Raw genomic sequence first — 21,912 nt, 5'->3', positions numbered from 1 at the left:
GTGTATTTGACTTCAATTTTAAAACGAAAGGGGAACTTTAAACAGGACATATTCTACATAACTTGCGACTACATTATCCAAGGGCACAAGGCAAAGCCAACACCTCAGCACAGACCCAAAAGCCTTAGGGAGTGATGCTGCCACCCTGCTTGTACAGAATGCCTGACTTGAACATCCGATTTCAAACCGTACATTTCTATTTTAATTTGAAAAGGGGGCATTGAAGCTGGGAAGCTAAAAAAAATCTGAGGGTCAGTAAATGATCCTTTCCAATAGGAACAGAAGAGCAAGCCGTCCCATTAAAGCTGAAATGCACTTAACTGCTTCAACTCAATGGAACTCTGTGGAGCGTGACAGAGTTCCCAGGGAAGTTTTCTCTTTCTGGTACTCACAGGGGTCTAAACCTGACACCCAGATTGGCAGCTTGGACTCTACCCGTCTAATCACTGTGGTTTCATCCATAGACCTGCACGTCAGACTGCAGACGCTCATTCAAAAGTGTCAGAATAATCATGTCTGCATGAAAAAACAGACCCACAAAAGTCACTTTGCTATGAAAGGGAACTTAACTCTCCATAAAACTGTTCTACTGCACCTCCCAGAGTACAACTAAAAACTGAATTGCGTATGCAAGAGGATTCACCAGTGTTAGGTATCTCCCTGTTTCCTTTAAAATAGTGATTGCTATGTAATTATGGCTTTGTGATTCTACTCTACAATCCAACATCAGGAGAAAGTACCAAAAATGTTTAAAGGGGTCCTCCACCAAAAACTTCTTTTTTTTTTGCTTAATAAAATAAACTTAGTAACTCAACTTTCCAGTATACATTGATTACAAATGTTCAGCGGTTTTAGGCTAAGTCCAGACGAGGAGATTCAGGGAGATTTTGTCGCCTGGCAACTTATCGCCACGTCTTTTGCGCGACTATCTCCCCTAACTGCCTCAGTGTTTTTTCCCCATAGGCTACAGCGAGGCTCAGTGAGGCAACTTTGGGCGACTATTGAAAACGCATCGCCGCGTGTGCATTAGCGCAGGCGATTTTGCACTGTAGCCTATGGGGAAAAAATGCTGAGGCAGTTCGGGGAGATAGTCGCACAAAAGACGTGGCGATAAGTCGCCAGGCGACGAATCTCCTCGTCTGGCCTTACCCTTAAAGTACATATGTAAATATTATCACTATAGAAAGCTATCACTATCTGTCTGGCTGCTTACATTCCCTGCACTTTGGCTCTGACGCCTGAAACAAAGTTGCAATCCAGCTAATTAAAGCTGATTCAGGGTTGGGGCAGACAGGCAGATTCGGGGAGAATTAGTCGCCTGGTGATTAATCACCTCTTTTGCGGTGCGAAAATCTCCCAGAACTGCCTTCCGTCTGCTTGAATGAAGAATCGAATGCGCTAATGCACCCGCAGTGCATCGATTTCCGAATCGAATCGATGCGAGTGCATTAGCGCAGGTGATTCTTCATTCAAGCAGACGGAAGGCAGTTCGGGGAGATTATTGCCCTGCAGAAGAGGCGATTAGTCACCAGGCGACTAAATCTCCCAGAATCTGACCGTCTGCCCCAACCCTCAAAGACCTGAAGGAAATATTTATTATTGTGGCACTCACAAATTTGCACGGCGCATAAGTTGGGGGACAGGTAAAAGGCAGGAGACACCTATATGCTGCCTGCCTCCCGTCCTTCATGAATACTCTCATGTTTCACAGTCACTACTGTATTTATGGGGCGGGTGCAAGTCTCTATGCCCTGAAATGGAGCGCAGAGACCTACAGCAATTCATTTAGGCAAGAAAGCAGATTGCTCATGTTAAGTACTTTGCACCCTGCTTTCTCAGTTCAGAAATTCAGAAATTCAGAAATTCAGAAATAATAGTGGCAATGGTATGAAGCAGATGTCCCTTTGTATCCATGATAGATCCAGTATCAGTAGATGGTGTTTTTACATCTGCTAGTGTGCCAATGTGATTTACAACCTGTTCAAACAATGTACTCCACTTTGCACATTCCCAGTGAGTTTAGATCTTAAAAAACATTTTAATCCCTGCCATGTAGTTATAACCACAGTATGCCATTCTTAATAGAAAAAATGGCTTAAACGTAGTGATATAAACATTAACAAATCACTTAGATACAAAATGTAGGATTTTTTCCAGTAAACATAATTTCTTTAAATGGGATAATCTTTTTTTTCATGGATATCATGGTGTTATATATGTTATTAAATATGTATGTGTCCCAACATATCTACTATTTTGGATTCGGCCGAACCCCTGAATACTTTGTGAAAGATTCGGCCACATACCTGAATATATACTGAATCCAAATTCTAATTTACATATGCAAATTAGGGGTAGGAAGGGGAAAACCTTTGTTACTTCCTAGTTTTGTGACAAAAAGACACGTGATTTCCCTCCCCTAATTTGCATATGCAAATTAGGATTCAGATTCGGTTCGGCCGGGCAGAAGGATTCGGCCAAATCCTGATGAAAAAGGCCAAATCCTGGCTGAATCCCAAACCGAATCCTGGATTCGGTGCATCCCTAGTTAAAACAAGGCGAGACACAAAAGCAACTATTCAAGAATGTATAGTACATAACCCATGAATGTTCATAAACAAATAATAAAGGTCATGGATTTGAAGTTCTGTACCCCCCATATAATGAAACATAAAAATCAAAATGTTCCTGGGAAAAATACCAGCAATAACAAGTTAAAAATCAAAGCAAGTTGCTTTACAATGACTACAATGGGAAGCTCAGGTTGTCTCACAGCCTGTAATTGTCTGTTTTTTTGAGTGATAATTGTAGGCCATGGGATACCTGCCCCAACGTCCTCCATAACCAACTGGAAGCAAACACCTGCAATCCCAGGAGTTTTATCACCACCACTTTCAGAAACAGAAGTGGTTATAGAAACTTTTCATGTACCTTTCACCTTATTTGTTGCCCACATTAACTAACATAATGAGCAGCACGACCTCTATGTCATGGCTGTATTCTGCAGTAATAACTCTCCTGACATTCCATCGTTTTTTAAACTTTTTTGTTAATTCCACAGCCTTCTTGATTTGACTCAATACCTGACTTGTAACCTGATGTTGACATCAAAGCTGGACACGCATACTGCAATGTTTATTTAGTCATTCAGATCACGTAAGCAAAACCCCAGTTAGGTCAACAATTAGGCTGTCCACATCACTGTGGTACAAGATGGAAATATGGCAATTTACTTCCCAGGTGATCTTACACACACATGGTGATATTTAGCCATTTAGGACTTTCAATAACAATCACATTGGCCTGCAATCTTTTCATGTTTGACCTATGTAAGGAATCTATTGTTAAAACCTTTTTAGTGAATAATACTTTACCTGTGATAAATTCAATCCATTCAGGGGATGGCACTGTTCTTCTACCTGCTCTACTGCTCCAGTTCTTTTCTTAAGGCGCTCAGCTTCTTGAGCCAAATATAAATCTAATACCGGGACTCCTCTTGACTTGATATCGACCTCTGTCAGGGAGTTCACCATCAGCATAACCCAAACAGGTCTTTTCCTTTCCCAATTTCCAGCAATAGCATTGAATAAATAGTCAGCATATAGCCCTTTTCCTCTTTGATCTGGAGTCATCCAAGAAGGCATCATAAGTTTAACATATTCCAAATGGCGTTTCAACCTTCGGTAAATATCCCTGGGAAGTACATTTTGCAAGTTTTCACCCTGGGGCAGCATCTGGCAACTAGTCAGGGCTGAGATTGTGTAGGGGTCCGTTAGGTCCAATTCAAAGTATACAATATTGCTCTGCTGGAAAGCTGTCTTGGAATTTTCAGGGATAAAGTCCCATACCCGTGTATAAGGGACATGAATTGTACCAAAAAAGTACGAGGGGGGATCTCGCTTTATCGTCCACAGAAAGGAGTTCAGTTGGCTTTGCTGAAAGATAGGAAGACAAAATTTTTCTTTATAAATATGAAACAGGTCTTAATTTTTCTTTTTGTTTCATATCGCTATCATTATCATAAAACTGACATTTAGAGACATTTACATGTATACATCAAATCTAAGCAAAATTAGTTTTATAAGATATGGGATATTTTCTCCATTATTCGTAGTGCCATTGATCACAGCAAAACCAATCACTCATTACCTATTTTCTCAGCCAGCTGCAGGTAGAACAGCGAAAGCCAAATATAAATGGTTGCTGTACGATACTGAACAGGTGTAATTATAGCACAGGTGATTTGCCAAAATGGGTAACTAGGTTGACCACCAATAACCTGTTCATAATATGTATGGATAATTAGTTTACAAGAAACTGCATGTCAGTTCAATCAGTCAAGATTAAGCATCTGTCTTGTCATCAAAATTATCAATATAACCTAGAAGTCAATGTGTTGCCAAAATTATATTCTGTGCCCTGCTGCTGTGTGCACTCCTGCAGTTCTAAAACATGTAAGTATGTTTAGATGTGTTAACTTATTCTCAAGCATTTTTTAACATTTTCTCTAAATAATAGGTATAGGGGTTCATTTTGGTAGAAAGCATGAGGGCAAATGAAGTCTAAAAAAAGCATTCAAGCTAATTTAGGAGGCTTTTAATTTGGACTGTGTGCCATAGGCATAATGCACAAGGGGTTGCCCTGAATTAATCTAAAAGGGAAGCACATCTGGTTGACTTGCATGGGCAAGAATCAGAAATAGTTTCTGTGCAATCAACCCACCATGCTTCATACTGACATGGAGCAATCCACAGAAGGTCTCTACATTAAAACTGCCTGAAATGCACAGCACGGTGATTCACATTGGCTATACATGATAACAGACCAATTACTAGCATTTTTTAACAATGGCTTTTTTCAAAAAGAGAGTTGCTATTTCATACATGTGGGAAGTAATGTTGTGCAGATTGTTGCTTTTAAATTGATAGTTGGATGATGCTTGTAATTTACTATTGTTAATGTATGCTAAACTATACTGGTAAGGCATTTATATATCTTTCCTTTATGTATTTCCAAATTCCTTGTGTTTGTTTATTTTGTTTTGAAAATTTAAAAAAAACATATTTAAAAAAAAAAAGAGCGTTGCTTTAACATAAAAAGATGTCAGTACGTATCGCTTTATTGCAAGTTTTGCAGGTAGTGTGCTCTTGAGCCACGCAAGAGACTTCTTTTTTTTTAATGTCCTTATTTGCACCAGAAAAAATACATACAAGATGGAATAAAACATGGTTAAAAATATGGTAAAATTATATGGTAAAATTGCCATTGGCCTGCCCCAGTAACATAGGGCATATTTTAACATATTGATCTTGAGCAACCACCTAATGTAATGTAAATTAGCAAAGGGCATTCATTACCTTTTACCATTGTTCACTGTTGCCACTTTTTACTCCATTTAACAGCTTAAAGGAACAGTAACACCAAAACATTTGAGTATTTAAAAGTAATTAGAATATTATATACCATTGCCCTGCACTGGTACAGTTGGTGTGTTTGCTTTAGAAACTTTACTATAATTAAACGAGCTGCTGTGTAGCCATGTGGGCAGCCATTTAAATCACAGGTTACATAGCAGATACCAGATGTACTCTGTAGAATTCCATTGTATTCTATTACAGAGCTTATCTGTTATCTGCTAAATAACATGTTCCTTTTCTCCTTTTTCAGCTTGAATGGCTGTCCCCATGACTACACAGTAGCTTACTTATATTAACTATAGTAGTCTTTTTAAAGCAAACACATAACTTTTACCAGTGCAGGGCAACAGTACATTATATTTGAATTACTTTTAAACACTTGTCTTTTTTTTTGTGCTACTGTTCCTTTAATAAATAGATCCCTTAAAGTCTAGATAATTTGATTCAGGTGATTTTGTTTCCTTGAGCTGCAAGCTGAAAATGAATCTGCCTACAATTTGCCTAGTCTGCCTAAGGCTGTTTTGGACTGTCAAAATCATTTATGGTTCCACTTGACATATTTCTTTAACTTCACGCCCTATTTCAGAACTGCCTTTCTGTTACATGGGGGGATAATTTTTTTTAAGGTCCGCCACAAACTTCACTAAAGTTTTCATATTGCTATTAGTTTTCACTGGAGCTAATTATATTTGAAAGTAGTTGGCTGGTATTGCCCAAAGTGCTGAAATTGTTCTTATTACAATATCCCCTATAAATAGAGAGCTTCAAAAGTATTACAAACTTTTATTTGTAGTATATCGGACAGGATAGATGAGTTATAAACGATGGACTATTAAAAGCCATAGTAAACGGGGCATCGAATATACACTATACACTGGTGGGCTCAAATCCAACAGCCAAAGTAAACTTAAATATAGAAATATTTATTTGCACAGGCCCCGGGACCTTTCGCTTAATTCACAGTATTCTATGTGCATTAAATGGTAGATAGGTCACTCACAGCTCCAGACCCTTGGCCCGGGTACAACGCCCCAAACCCGCAGCTTTGGGAGACTCTCACAGCCCATATAGAACCCTTTCGGCGTGCACTCTACGAATCAACAGGCAGTTGTGAAGTTATTTACCAAACAATAAATTGAGAATTGTTTGGTAAATAAATTGCTTTATAACTTCACTGCTGCCTGCTGATTCCTAGAGTGCACGCCAAAATGGTTCCATAGTAAATGGGGCTCTAGAATTTTGATGGCTATGCAGCCTGTCATTTACTTGAATTCATCTGTCATTATTGGTGACAGCCAGACTTCCAATGGAAAACATTAAATGTTGTTTTTGTGCCCTTTACCACTAATGTCAAATGTATTCCATTTGAATAAAAAGCCATATTCAGAGCTATAGATGAAATCCTGAAACTTCTGATATTCCAACTGCAGGACATAGCATATATTTACAACTCAATCCACAGACAGCAGAATTTTTCTGTTGTCCTGTAAGATAGGTGCTACTTTTGACTGGTTCGAAATATGTTTCTTTGTTTCCTAAAAGCTGAGAAGCCTATTTCTAGCCATATACAAGTAACAGTGTTTAATCTTTGTTTCTGAGTTTTCGTATGGAAACCTTTGTTTGCCGACCTGGAAGCCTATGTATGAGATTTTCTGCTATCTCTGTGACTTGCTGAACACATGCCAGAATAGAACATGGGGCACTACGGAGTTATAGCACGTAAATAGATATCCTGGATGGGCAAAGGTGAAGGTACAAATCCATAAATGAACATATACACACACATTACTGACCTAAAGCTGAAAGCAATTTTATAAAAAATATGTAATTTCCACATATGTATCTGCAGGGACTGGTTTTTTTCTTTAAAAAAAATATGCACGGAGCATGCATTCATGAGTAATTGGATCCAAATGTGTTGACCTGGCAGATGTTCCTATATATATATTACATACTTATAGGTAATTCAGGTAGTAGAAAAATAAACTTGGATTACATTTCTTAAATAAATATAATAAATGAAAATCTGGGATCAAGATGTGTATGGCATGACTACAATAATAAACACAAATGAGGGAGAAAAAGCTGTAAGGGTACATCAGATCCATACGTTTTGCATTTGGCTAAATAATAATTCCTCAGCAAACATTTGAAACTGAAATAATCCATACTTTAATATGCATGTTTAAATATGAAATAAATGGTAAATAAATGGCTGATCCCCAAAGCAAAAGAGCTCAATACCTGTTGCCTCCCTTCTATTTTCTGCAACGTGGCCATTCTTCTGCTTATCTGTTCGGCCCTGGTCAGATGCGCATGCAGTGTCGGACTGGGACACCAGGGGCCCACCCAAAAATCTTTGACCAGGGGCCCACCAATTAATCTAAGACAAGGGGCCCACTCTCAGTACTATTATTCTTCCTCTCCTCACTCAACCTCTATTCTCCTGGTGTCTTTTCTTTACATACTATTTACTATACTCTTTATTCCATCTATTTAGCCTCTTTGTTCTCATAGAAATAAGGAATGGCCATGAAATAGGCCAAATGTTTAGGAGCCTGGGGACCCATTGACACCTTGCCCCACCGGGACTTTTCCTAGTATCCCGGTGGACCAGTCCGACACTGTGCGCGTGTGCAGTAATGGGGAAAGCACAACTTAGTAGCAAAAAGCCAGCTTTTTCCTCGACTGCACATACGCACAGGCACGGGGTATAAGATAAGCCTATGTTTATCATACAAATGTGAGCGACTGGAGTACATGATGGGCACTTTTCAGCTGGCTAAAATACCTGGGGCAAAAAAACCCTGTGTATTTGCCTTAAATTAATATTAAAGTAACCTAAAGGAATGATGAGCCAAGCATGAGCTTTTTCCTTCAGGTTATGCCTTCTAATACTCTATTTATTGTATAAAGCACAAAGCTTTTCTAGGTTATAAATCAGAACTTATTCAGAGCTCATCTGTTCTTATCCTTGTGTATTATGCTTTATTATTATTTTAAAATATTTAGCCATCTCAGACACTGTTGTCTTACATGTGCACAATTGCAACTTTCTGAATGATAGAAACTATATCTAAATATATTTAATATCCTTACCCACCCCCTTTGTGCCCATCCCTAACAGCCAGCAAGAACATTTTAGAAATATGGCAACCCCTGGGTAGTCAGAACAACTTTCTCTTACTTTGGGGTGTGTAGATACGTTGTTGCATTAGTAGGGTATAGTGACAGTCAACAAATCTACTTTTTCCAGGAAGCCAAGAAAAAAGAGGAAAAAAATGGGAAAACATAAAATGAGGGAATGTAAAATTGGGGGTTGACTGTATTTGCCAAGTCACCAGGGAACTTCCTTAAATACAAAGCACTTTGAGTGACCTTTACCCCCATTTGTTTTCAATTCAGATGGTTTGTTCTGGTTTATTCACTATAAAGGATTCATGAGGCAATCCAGTACTTTCAAGAGAACAGAAAGTAACGGATTGATTTTCTACACTGCTCAATCAATCCTTAACAGTGGTGAAACCATGAAAATTGTGCAGAATTTAAAATAAGCATGCAAGCTTCTTTCAAATAAAAAAAAAAGTAACATTTAAATTCCAATATTTGCTTGCAGAGCTTATGGGGCAAATTCACTAAGATTCGTAGTTGCGCCAGGCGTAACTTCGCCGCACTTCGCCACACTTCGCCAGGCGTAGTTTCGCCAGCGGTTCGCAAATTCACTAAAATCCGAAGTTGCGCTCAGGTGTAGTGTAAGGTTGCGAAGTTGCGCTAGCGTTGATTCGCTAAGTAAAGCGAAGTTACGCTAGCGAAGGCTAATTTGCATACGGCGCCAAATTCAAATTTCAATGGAGGAATACGTATCAGCACTACAAATGCCTAGAAAACCTTCAAAACATCAAATAAAAATTTTATTTTGCCCTACACATGTGCCCACTGTCTAGGTAAGTTGCCATGAGTCAGGAAATGTAGGGGGGAAGGAGGGGAGCCCCAAAAAATTTTTCAATCTTTTTCAGCCTATCACCCATAATGTAGAAAACACGCCAGCGTTTTTTGGGACTTAGAAAAAATTTGGACTTTTTTTGAAGCAATCCCTATCTACTCTATTGCGCTTCGCCTGGTCTGAGGTGGCGAAGGAAGTCTAGCGTAAAAGGTAGCGTTCAGTACACTGCGCGCGTTAGTGAATTTGCATAGTTACGTCGCTAGCGAAACTTCGCCAGGCGTAAGGGTGCGAAGTAACACTAGCGAAACTATGCCAGCGTTCGTTAGTGAATTTGCGCAGTAACGAAAATGCCAAACGCTAGCGAAGTAACGCTAGCGTTCGGCGCTTCAGCGCTTAGTGAATTTGCCCCTAAGTCTTTTACCTTTACGAATCACTAATTCAACTTAAAGGCCTCCATCTTGAAATGAGACTGGTATGCAGTCCATAAACCAGAACTTCTAAAGCTGGCCATAGATGTAAAGATTTTTAAAAGATCCGATCGTCATCGTGAGACAACGATTATCTCGAAACGATCGTTCGAATTGTCCATCAAATAAAAAGACCATTTCAGGCGATATTGCCAGGAAAACAAAGGGTAGCTGCCTGCTTGTCCCTGCAAACATAGAGAGATTGCACTGGAACCGATAAAGATTTTTTAACCTGGCTGATCAATTTTCTGACAGGTGTCGGCCGAAAAATCGTAAGATGTACGATCGTTCGAATCCCACTAACCACAAGATAATTTCGAAGGATTGGTCGGACTTTGCTAAAATCAGTCGTTCGGCAAGAAAAATCTTTGCGTCTATGGGGACCTTTATTCTGTCCCCAGATCTCCTATTACCTTTTGAATACCACTATCTAAACCTACTTTATCCAATGAAAAGATTTCTGCAGAATGTTGCAACATTTCTAGTACTCATGGTGAAACACCAAGAGGACTTTAGGGTGTATCAATTTGCCCAAAATGCATGGAATGCAAGTAAAGTCATTCAGAGGAACCAACTTGTCATGTTATAAAAGGTACATAGTTTGCTAGAGGTTACATATAGTGGAAGGTGTCCAGAAACCTGTATTGTGCTCAAGGTGGTCAATAAAGGGATACTGTCATGGGGAAAAATTTTTCAAAACACATCGTTTAATAGTGCTGCTCCAGCAGACTTCTGCACTGAAATCAATTTATCAAAAGAGCAAACAGTTTTTTTTATACTTAATTTTGAAATCTGACATGGGTCTAGACATATTGTCAGTTTTCAAGCTGTCCACATATGACTTTTGCTCTGATATACTTAAGTCATTCTTTACTGCTGTACTGCAAGCTGGTGTGATTTCACCCCCTTCTCTTCCCCCCCCCCCAGGAGCCTAACAACAGAACAATGGGAAGATAACCAGATAGCAGCTCCCTAACACAAGATAACAGCTGCCTGCACTCAATAGTAAAATCCAGGTCCCACTGTGGCACATTCCGTTACATTGAGTAGGAGAACAGCCTGCCAGAAAGCAGTTCCATCCTAAAGTGCTGGCTCTTTCTGAAAGCACATGACCAGGTAAGATGACTTGAGATGGCTGCCTACACACCAATATTACAACTAAAAAAAATACACTTGCTGGTTCAGGAATGACATTTTATATTGTAGAGTGAATTATTTGCAATGTAAACTGTGTAATTTAGAAATAAAAACTCCATCATAAAAATCATGACAGAATCCCTTTAAGTTTAAAGCTGTCTTGTTCCTGTGAGTGCTGTTCTCTGCATCTCAGACAGGATTTTCAGTTCAGTGGGGCACAAATGCTTTGTGTATGGCTCTATGGGGAATCAGTGACATGACCACTTAATGGGCATATTCATCTATTCTATGCAACTTTTAACTGGCTTTCATATGCTATTTTGTATGGATTCTGAATGATTAGCATTCTTGTTCTGCATTCTTATTTCAAGCCTACAAATGAAAATGCTATCTGGTTGTCAGGGGTCAATGACGTTGACCTTCAAAAACAAGATCATTAGTGAAGAGTTCAGTTTTATTCTTTGTTTTCAAGCAATTCCATTCCCAGTAGTCTAACTGCAGATTATCTTATCTCTATATTATACTAAAATTTAATTGTGAGGTGCTCCATTAAATCTACTGTAAGAAAAGACCAATGGGCACGTAGCTTGCAACCTCCACACATCTAGTTGTTAACTGTGAATTTTGTGAGCTGAACTTCAGCAACTGATGCAGGCCCACAGTATGGCCACCATTGTTCAAATGTTTTCCCCTTCATAATTAAAGTTATTTTACACAAAAATATACTGACTAAAATACAATAGTTTAATTGCCCTCTATTTAGCCATACACTAATCTGAATTAAAAGCCTCAAAATATATGCAGACCTTAGAGCCCGGCTCAGTGTGAAGCACATTAACACGACAAGCTTAGTGACAAATCTGTAAGCACACAGCTCAGCAGTGGTCCTTTTGAGTGCAAACAAGCCAATTTAATAGACAAAGGCAAGACTTCTGTAAACATCTCAAAGCCAGCTACGAATGAAATGTGTGTCTTCTATACATTATCCTGTTCTGTAAGAAATGGCGTTAGTCGGCACAAGTACACAAGTTCTCTTTTTAACTTTCAGCTGAATCTAACAACTATATAGAGCCCTTTCTATACTTTGAAACAGTATTCTGAAGAGTCCAACTAAACCATAATTTACACTCTGTATATCCACATACAATGATGCGGAAATGCTATCATGGCAAAAGGAACATTATAATTACATGAGTGTGTTGCTAGCAATTCCCATTTTGACTATCTGTGCTGATTATACACACACTGTAGATCTTAAACAATTTCTCATTGAACTGCATGCTCATCTGTGGGTTTGGGCCCTGTTGATATGCTTCCTTTGGCCATTCAATTTCTGTGTGTTTGTACCAAAATAAATTTTAAAAAAAACAAAAAAAAAAACAGGCTGTGGGTCAATCTTTGGGAACCAGTAAATTCTGCCATCCACTTGTGTGGCCATATTACACATTCACATGGCTGACTGTCCCTCAGAAATCCCTTAATTTATCCCATTGTGTCACCAGCTGTGTAGAATGGAAATCCATGTAACCTACAAAATCATCGCTATTGTTCAGTGATATTTAGAAAAACAACATATATAAAACTAAATAAACCCTTGTCCGACAATCACTGTAACTTAATATTAGGGATCTAAATCATCGCTATTGTTCAGTGATATTTAGAAAAACAACATATAAAACGAAATAAACCCTTGTCTGACAATCACTGTAACTTAATATTAGGGATCTGGATTTTGCTCATTTTTGAATATGCCAATTAATGTAGGATCAGGTTTGCTATCCATGTGGAAGAATGGTCAATTAATGAAATTCAAAAATTGTGTATTTTATGTAATTATATAGTAAATAATCTGATTCCAAGACTGCTATTAATCTGAGAACCACAATATTAAATATCTAGACCCCGAAAATTAATCATTAAGGGATGTTCCTGAAACGCATTAGGTGTCCATTACACCTAATGTGTTTTATAATGTAACAAATAAACAATGGCTTTTACTTTATGAGGCGGTGTGCCCTAACTTTTTTTATTTTTTTCCAAAAATTAGACCTTCTTTGTAATATGTGTGAATTGGTTAAAACTGAACAAACATTACAATTAAATACTTACACTCTCCACATATAGAATTTTATCTGCAGTTGTTTTCTGGACATATACAGTACACAAGTGATCAGACTAGAGTTGGCCATAGACATTCAGTTTATAGCCTATGTTGGACGAATGATCGTCCATTCCATTCTTCCGACTTGCTAACCATTCAGATTAAAATAAAGTAGTAAAGAGAACAAAAGACATGATGCTCGAGCTATTAAATGACAGACAGCAATCATACAAAATTTATGTCCGACAAATAGTAGTGACAATCTCCCATTGATATAGTCAGATAGCAATACATGCTATCGTTAGACAATAAAAATCTTTTAACCTGTCTGATCGACTGAATAACTGATCGCCATGGTACGAAAAATGTCGGGACACTCCACACACGGTCCGAAAATGGTATCTTTGCGTCTATGGCAAGTTTAATTAAAGTTGGGACTAAGCAGAGCATCTTTATCGCGTGCTTGTAAAGGAAAAAAAGGCTCAGGGCTAGCAAGCTTTATGCTGAATCAAAAGCCAAGTTCTAAATCCACTGCTGCTTTCAATTCATAATTTCAAGGTTTGAGCAACAGGATATTTGCACTTTACGTATAGCTTTACCCAAATGACTAGAATTTTTAAAAAGACTCTGATTCACAATCGTTTTCTGTGTTATTACTGATTTGCAGAATAAAATGATTTATAAGGATTCAGTCCCTTATAGACAAGCATTCAATTTAAGGCCACGCATAAATCTAACCCTCAGTTGCGTGCACCTTCAGATGCATAGATTGTATATACTGTCTGTGGCTATTTGTGCATGTGTATCTGAATAGTGAAAGGGAGTAATAAACAAGGACTGACAAGTGCCCTGGATATCAACAGGCAAGCAGTGACTTGCCATAGCCATAAGTAGCCAATCACCTGGTTCTCTCTGTGCTCACACTTTTTATTTTTGCAGTGTCAGTGTTCATTAGGGACTAAAAGCCAGCTAGCATAACAAGCAAGTGTGTTACTTTGCTACATTTTTAAAATGATCAGGAACACTTAAAAATTCCATGGTCTCTGTTTGTCAGTTGTTTTTCTCGCGCTCATGTAAGATTTGGCTCCTGCTGACATCAGAGACTTGGTTCGCAGCAGGAGATCAGCTGGAAATCAAAAGGAAATTGGTTGCGTGCTCTCGGCATAAGGCAAATTTGAGCTCTGATCAGTGTTCTGCAGTGGGTTAAAACTTTCAATAAACGCTAATTGTTGCTGGCCTCAACAAAAATGCAAAGTATACCCCCAAAGTATTTTAAACATCACAAACAATACATTTTAAGTACTTCTGCACAACATTTTAACTCTCATTGTAAATAACACCCAACATTTATTAGTTAGTGGTAGAAGACACTTTTAAAGGAGAAGGAAAGCTACCAAGGCAGTTTATTGCCGATAGATTAGCTACAAGTGCAAGCTAGAACACCATTTTTATTCTTTCGAATGCTTTTCCATACCTGAGTAAACAGCTCTAGACACTGTCTCTGTTTGTTTAGGATAACAGCTGCCATATTAGCTTGCTGTGACATCACTTCTCCCCTTCTCTCCCTGCTCGCTCATAGCTTTGAGCTCAGGTTACAGCAGGGAGGGGAGGAGGGAGAGGAGCAAACTGAGCATGATCAAGCCCAAGCCCTGGAGGTGTTTAACATTCTAACTGGCGTGAAGCATTTAGGGGAGATTAGTTGCCCTAAGAAGAGGCGATTTGTTACTGGGCGACTAATCTTAGAGTGTGTCACCACCCTTAAAGGAAATGTTGGAATGACCACAATTTAAAAAAAAAAAAATCATTACATGTGTTGAAACCTAGTCCACATTTTGTGAAAAAAGATAAAAACATGGATAAACATGGTTATTCCTTTTTAATTTGTACAATGCCTAGCTAATGAAGAAGTTCATGAGAGTTGCAGAGTTAATTGTAGCTCGGAGTTCAGAAGGAGTACTAGGCCTATGGCATCCTTTGCATTTCTGAACACTCAGGAAATGTAATTAAAGTATCAAGGTTACAGTTTAACCCACATCAAGCAAATGGGTTACCAGGTAGGCAAATTATCACCGCATACAGCAGGCCTACACCCCAGGGGATTTTAAATACTCCCCATTTTAGACCAGATATCAGTCAGACAGCCCAGTAGAACAATGGGAAGGTAACCAGATAACAGCTCCCTGGTAGATATAAGAACAGCACTAAATACTAAAAAAACAGTAATGTAACTACGGGCGGTCAGGCCGCGCAGCCACCCCGGGTGCGATCAAACCCCCTGCACCCCCAGTAGTTACGCCCCTGTAAAAAACCATGTCCCACTGCAACTGCTTCAGTTAAATTGAGCAGGAGAAACAATAGCCTGTTAGAAAGCAGTTCAATAGTGCAGCACTGGCTCTTTCTGAAAGCACATGACTAGGCAAGATGATCTGAGATGGCGCCTACACACCAATATTACAACAAACAAGTCAACAAAATACACTTGTTGGGTTAGGAATGAAGTTTTATATGGTAGAATTTGCAGTGTAATTTAGAAATAAAAACTACACCATAAAAATCATGACAGAATCTCTTTAAGCTACTTTTTGAGGGGATAAGAGCTTAGGCCAGGTGTTTCAAACTAAAACGTCTACAAGTAAAAGGTTCAGTACCAAAGTTCAAAACTAGGCACATTGACAGCATAGGAACTGGAGAATTTAGTCTCTAGCGAGATGCTCAAGTGAGTCATGACCCAATAAGGTAGAACGGGTAGAATCATAAATTTACAGTATTTCCTATAAATTCAGGCATACCAATACTTATTTGACAGGCCAACTTAAACTTATATAATATATTCTAAGACAGACCAAAATTTTTCTTGCATCTGTATTTGATTAGCCCCTATGGAAATACAGCCACTGCAAAACCAAATATTACATGTTTGATTACACTGAATCTAGAGAAAAGGTAATAAAACTTTTAAATAATGCAAAGCCAGCTATAATTACATAATTTTCACTAAATCAATGATATGCCTAAATTTCTAATTGTAATGGTTCAGAAAGCTCTCTGACATATGGGCATAATTGCCCCTGTGATGTTACAGTTAGCATGTGTACGCATTTCCTCAAACCACATTTATGGTTTGTATTAAAGACTAATCAGTAGATCCATGTGGTCCCAATCTCTGAATATGTCCTACCAGCAGCAGTCGAAATTAACTTCTCTTGTGTGATAAGTATAGGGAGAGTCAAAGGCTTATCAGATTTTTGCAGGGTTTAGACTGGCATGCAATTAAAGAGTATTACAAAAAGAAATAAGCAATATTTGCCATGACTATTTAAATATAATATTTTTGGCTAATTTTCAACATATTAAACTTACTCATATGTTTTGCATTCAGAGGGATGGAGAAAATCTCTTATCCAAATACATAAATACATTTATAAATAAGAAAAGCCTGATTCAAATGACTCAAAAACAAAACAAAAAAAATAAATATTGCATTTTACAAGGGATAACAGGTATAGCAGGGAAAGATAATAGCACAGGTGATAATAGCAGGTACAGTTTTGTAGAAGCAGTGGGAATACTAACCACTATTATAGTATTGGGATAATAGCCTTTGGGAAGGCACTGAGTCTGTGGCATAGCAGGCACAGTAAGGAGAGATAGTACCTATTACATCAGTGGAATAATACCACAGGGAAGGGACTGTGGCTGTGACATAGCTGGTATAGTAGGGGAGATGGTGCCTATAATAAAAAAGTGGATATTAGCCTTGTGCAAGGGCTGTTGCTGTGGGATAGCAGGTATAGCAGGGAGAGATGGTGCCTATAGTAGCAGTGGGGATAATAACCTCTGGAACGGGACTGTGGCTGTGGGATAGCAGGTATAGAAGGGAAAGATGGTGCCTATAGTAGCAGTTGGATAATAGTTTCTGGGAAGGGACTGTGGCTGTCGGATAGCAATTATAGTAGGTAGAGATGGTGCCCTAGTAGCAGTTGGATAATAGTTTCTGGGAAGGGAGTGTGACTGTGGGATAGCAGGTATAGTAGGTAGAGATGGTGCCCTAGTAGCAGTTGGATAATAGTTTCTGGGAAGGGACTGTGGCTGTGGGATAGCAGGTATAGTAGGGAGAGATTGTGCCTATAGTAGAAATGTGGATATTGCCTTGTGGAAGGGCTGTTGCTTTGGGATAGCAGGTGTAGTAGTGAAAGATGAGGCCTATAGCAGCAGTGGCAATAACAACGTCTGGAAAGGGACTGTGGCTGTTGGATAGCAGGTATAGTAGGGAGAGATGGTGCCTATTGTAGAAATGTGGATATTAGCCTTGTGCAAGGGCTGTTGCTGTTGGATAGCAGGTATAGCATGGAGAGATGGTGTCTATAGTAGTAGGTAATGGACCGTGGCTGTTGGATAGCAGGTATAGTAGGGCAGGGTTGGACTGGGCCGGCGGGGCACCGCTCTCCCTACCTCCCTCCCTAGCCCCAGTCACTGCCATGTGAAGCAATAGGTAAGCACAGGGGGGGGGCAGAAGAGGGTTACAGCTGGGATGGGGGGCAGAGGGGGGTTGCAGCTGGGTGGGAAGGTGCTTTGTGGCTGGGTCTCCGACACTGTAGTAGGGAGAGAGTGTGCCTTTAGTAGCAGTGGGAATAATATTCTATGGGAAAGAACCGTGGCTGTGAGATAGTGGGTATAGTAAGGAGATATGGTGGCTATAGAATCAGTGTTAATAATAGCCTCTGGAAAGGGACTGGCACTGTGGAATAGCAAGACTTCTTGCATAGAAAAAACAGCAGCAATTTTCAAGGCCCTTTGGCTGTTGGTGCAAATATGTTTTTGCTTTATTAGACTCAAAAATGGGGCACAAACAATTTGGAAAAGAAACCTTAAAAATCACACAGCACATACATTGCATAATAAGTAAAATGAGCATAAAACATAAACTTTCTAGAGAAAAATAACAAAGTTGAGAAGAGGTAATCTGGCCTATTTAAGTAAGGCCAGCTTGAAATAAACAAGACTGTGCGAACAATTGGAGCTTAAGAGCTGAGAGTAGACTAATCTAATAATTATGGCTGAAAGGCTTCATTATACATCAGTATGTATAGGAGGACAGCAGTGAAACCAGGAACACTGTGAATGTAGGCCAGAGAAGAAGTACTGCGCAGATGAACAGAATTTCTTCTTTCGCTATGTGTTTTGTAAGATAAAAGGATGAACAAACAGTGCGAATCTCGGTTCATTAAAATGCAAATAGAAATAGCCATAATGGAAACAGGAGATAGAATAAAGGGAGTTAATGAAGCAATAATGGATGTGTTTAGAGACTAGATGCTCCTCTGATCATTGGCTGGAGTAGAGAGAGGTCACATTGCTGTGAATGAAGTGCTTGGGATAGGGATGAGAGCTGGGGTAAAATAAACAATCACAAGAAAAGGGATGGACACAATGCAAACAATGGGCTCACACACTCCACATAACTTTATCTCTCCCAACGGGATCTCATTAACTGGATTCAAAAGCCGCTTACAGTTTACAGGCAGCATTATATCAGTTTCGATACCATACTTTAGATATTGATTATAGAATAGTATAGAATAGTGTATAGAAGCCTAGTTATAATGCTGTTGTTCTTGGAAAAAACATACCTGATACATTTTTATTGCATGGTGAGAATATTTCACATAGAAATTTGAGTACTATCTACAAAATATGTACATCCGTTAGGAAAATGTCGTCCAATATCCAGTGTTTTAAAGTCTTATTAAATCAAAGGTCTGGATTTGGTTAATCTGTGAATTAAAGTATTGTTTGAATATGAGAAGTGCTGGAATTAAACCAAATACCAAAGTAAATCATGGATTTGGTGCATCCATACTGGTACATGATTTTGTTTGCATAAGTGTGGAGAGTTCAAGATGTACAATAAATTGGAAGCCTTATACATTTCAGCATTTTAGGGTATGGGAACAAAAAAAATATTTACTGACCACACATACTGTAACTGTGCTCAGAAGAGCAGAATCTACAAAGTTATGATGACATCAAAGCAATGTAATACTGACTGATTATGGGTTAAGAAAACAAGGCAAGTTTTGTAAAACTGTGAGACTCCCACCTCTGAGTTAACTTTTTTGACAAAGTTTTCACTTAGGAAAGTGAATTGTGCATTCAACCCCTAGTCATGGAAATGAACCAAATGAGGTCCCAGTTTCAATAGAGGCAGAAGATACCTTGTCAATTATGGGCACTCTAATTAATTTAAAGTACCCCATAGTTAGGTGAATTTTCCATCCACTTTCATAATTAGACCACTTGGCTAATTCAAAAAGGCAGTGACTGTTACTTTAAATACGATTGAATCACTCATTAAATTACATTTAACCACGAATGTGTGCGCTCTCCACAAAGTTGTTTGCTTCTTCTATTAGTACCCTATAACTGAAAAACCACCAGAAAAAGGCTTTAGGATTAATATGAACTACTCTTGCTCCAGGGAGGCCTTAAAGAATATAAATATGAAAATGTAGTAATTGTAAATCTGGATTGCTGCAGAGTGTTAAAAGGAACCATTCACATCTACATTTTGCTTATTTTTGCAATAAGGAACACTTCTCTTTCACTTTTACACATATGGGCCTTTTTTATCCAGTCTTCTGCCCTTTGCAAATACAAACCAGTCCAGACTTCCTATGTCAGCTGAATATGATGACTTGATGTTTGTGACATCTCTTTTTAAGACAGTTGTCTTGCTCTTTGATCAACGTAAGTCTTTGTTTTTTCTGACTAATCTGTCGGGCTTTGTAAGGTGTAATTGTGTTAAAAGTCGACATGACAGATGAAGAGACCTTGGCACTCAAGAAAACTTGCAGCTTAACTGAACTAAGCCAACAAAGCTATCACTTCAACCTAAACTTTCCCTTGTGTTAACGGGAGTGATGGCAAAATGAGAGCATTAAGTTTATTTTTATAAACTTTCCTTTTTTCCCCATTTGAGGAAATGCATCTACTTGAAGGTGCTTCATTTACAAATCACATTTTAGGCAATGATATTTACATGACGAGACAAATGGTATTTTATTGTACAAGTACAAATGGGGTGTTGCCTATCACAGGTTTCTTGCAGAGGGCAGTTCATCAAACTATCGAAAGTGACAAATATAACAATTCAGTTGAGAAGAGGTGTTACATTTGGTGTTTTACCTAATATAATAGAGTATTTTTAAAAAAGATTTCTATCTTTAAGAATTATTAAAGTGTTTAAGAATTGTTAAAGTGTTTTGTGTTTTATTGTAAAATCAGGTTTGTAAGAATTGTGCAATGCATTAGTGCACCACACTGCAGTATAAATGCCAGTTCTGTAGGTGAAACTGAAAGGGATAGTAGGCAACAACTCTGGTTTTGCAACAATTCTTCAGCCACTAAAAATACCTTTTCATGAATATAACATTTTGACTATGTTGATATATAAAGGGAGGTTCACCTTTAAGTTAGCTTTTAGTGTGTTATACAATGTCTAATTCTAAGCAACTTCCCCTAGTTTCATCTTTTTTTATAGTTTTTTGATTATTTGCCTTCTTCCTCTGACTGTTTCCAGCTTTAGTGGCCCCCTGCTAAATGCTCTTTAAGGCCACAAATGTATGATTATTGCTACTTTTTATTACTCGTCTTTCTATTCAGGCCTCTTCTATTCATATTCCAGTCTCTTATTCAAATCAATGTGTGGTTTCTAGGTTGATTTGCAAACTGGAGAGCCACTGAATAAAGAGTTAAATAACACAAAAACCCCCCACAAATAATAAAACATGAAAACTAAATGCAAATTGTCTAAGAATATCACTTGCTACATCATACTAAAAGTTAATTTAATGGTGAGAAGCCATGGTTGGACAGTTTGTCCAATATTGTCTGGGGTCTTAACTGCCAATGTCAGTACCCCTTCTAATGTGCATATTTATTATACTATGTAAAACTAAAATTCGCAGGAAAAATTGTACAAAAAGCTGTGTAAAATATCACATGGTGTGTGTAATTTTAAGCCATGTGAACGTCAGATTTGCTGCCGTTATTTTACATTGCTTCCGTTGGAAGCCACTCTAACAAAAATTAACATTTTATGCTGTTTTTACACTGTGAGGCCTAGCAAAGTGTGGTGTATTATCCCGCTGTATAATAAGCATAATAAATATGTCCCTAAGAGTATTAAATAGATAATGTAAAGTTGTGTCAGTGTCAGGATAAAAATGAATGTTTGTAGAGATCATGCCATGACAGCATCAAACCTGAAGGAATTTCAGTTTTGAATGACTGTCTTGAGGTTCAATCAAGCGCAGTCGGTATATTTTGTCAGAAAATTTGGCCTGCCAATGCTTTGCACTGGATAACCCAGACGTGATAGAAGCTGCACTTTGCTTCCCTTTCGTTCGAGAATGCAATTAGCGTGAATGCAGCCAGATGTCAGAAACCATTTCAAAATATATGTATTTCTAGATTAAATGGCCAGTGACGTCTGGGTTACTGATTATGGAATCTGGGGGCATGAACTCCAAGCAAAGCAATGTCCCCTGGTGATAGTTCTGTGTAATAAAAAGATCAACAGCTTACAGTCTCCAATGGAATGGCAACATTAATAGGCAAAATAGCTGTCAACATTTGAGTGGCTTGCCCCCTTACCCCTGAGTGAGCACTATCTCAGACTGAAGGGCCTTTTATATCTCTCGTCACAGTTGGTATGTTCCCAGTTACGCTTTGTACACAAAATTAACATTCCCTCTCCAACCCTGTTAGAGAACATACAAAGTGCAGTTTGCCCATAATCTGCAGAGTGTGAATATGCTCTCTCAGCTGTAAGGTCAATGTTATTGC

The 21,912-nt window shown here is 38.5% G+C and overlaps 1 protein-coding gene across 1 annotated transcript in view; it reads right to left on the bottom strand.

Moving 5' to 3' along the window:
• Window positions 1-21,912, bottom strand: part of LOC108713414 (metalloprotease TIKI1) — a 70,485-nt gene that overhangs the window by 47,527 nt on the left and 1,046 nt on the right. Inside the window, exon 2 of the mRNA XM_018256864.2 lies at window positions 3,375-3,935. Within this exon, the coding sequence (XP_018112353.1) occupies window positions 3,375-3,935 (561 nt within the window). The remainder of the gene's footprint in view (window positions 1-3,374; window positions 3,936-21,912) is intronic.

The sequence above is a fragment of the Xenopus laevis genome, chromosome 1L, assembly GCF_017654675.1.
Source record: "Xenopus laevis strain J_2021 chromosome 1L, Xenopus_laevis_v10.1, whole genome shotgun sequence".
Classification (NCBI taxonomy): Eukaryota; Metazoa; Chordata; class Amphibia; order Anura; family Pipidae; genus Xenopus; species Xenopus laevis.
The sequence above is the reverse complement of the archived record's forward strand: the minus strand, read 5'-3'. Positions and strand labels throughout refer to the sequence as shown.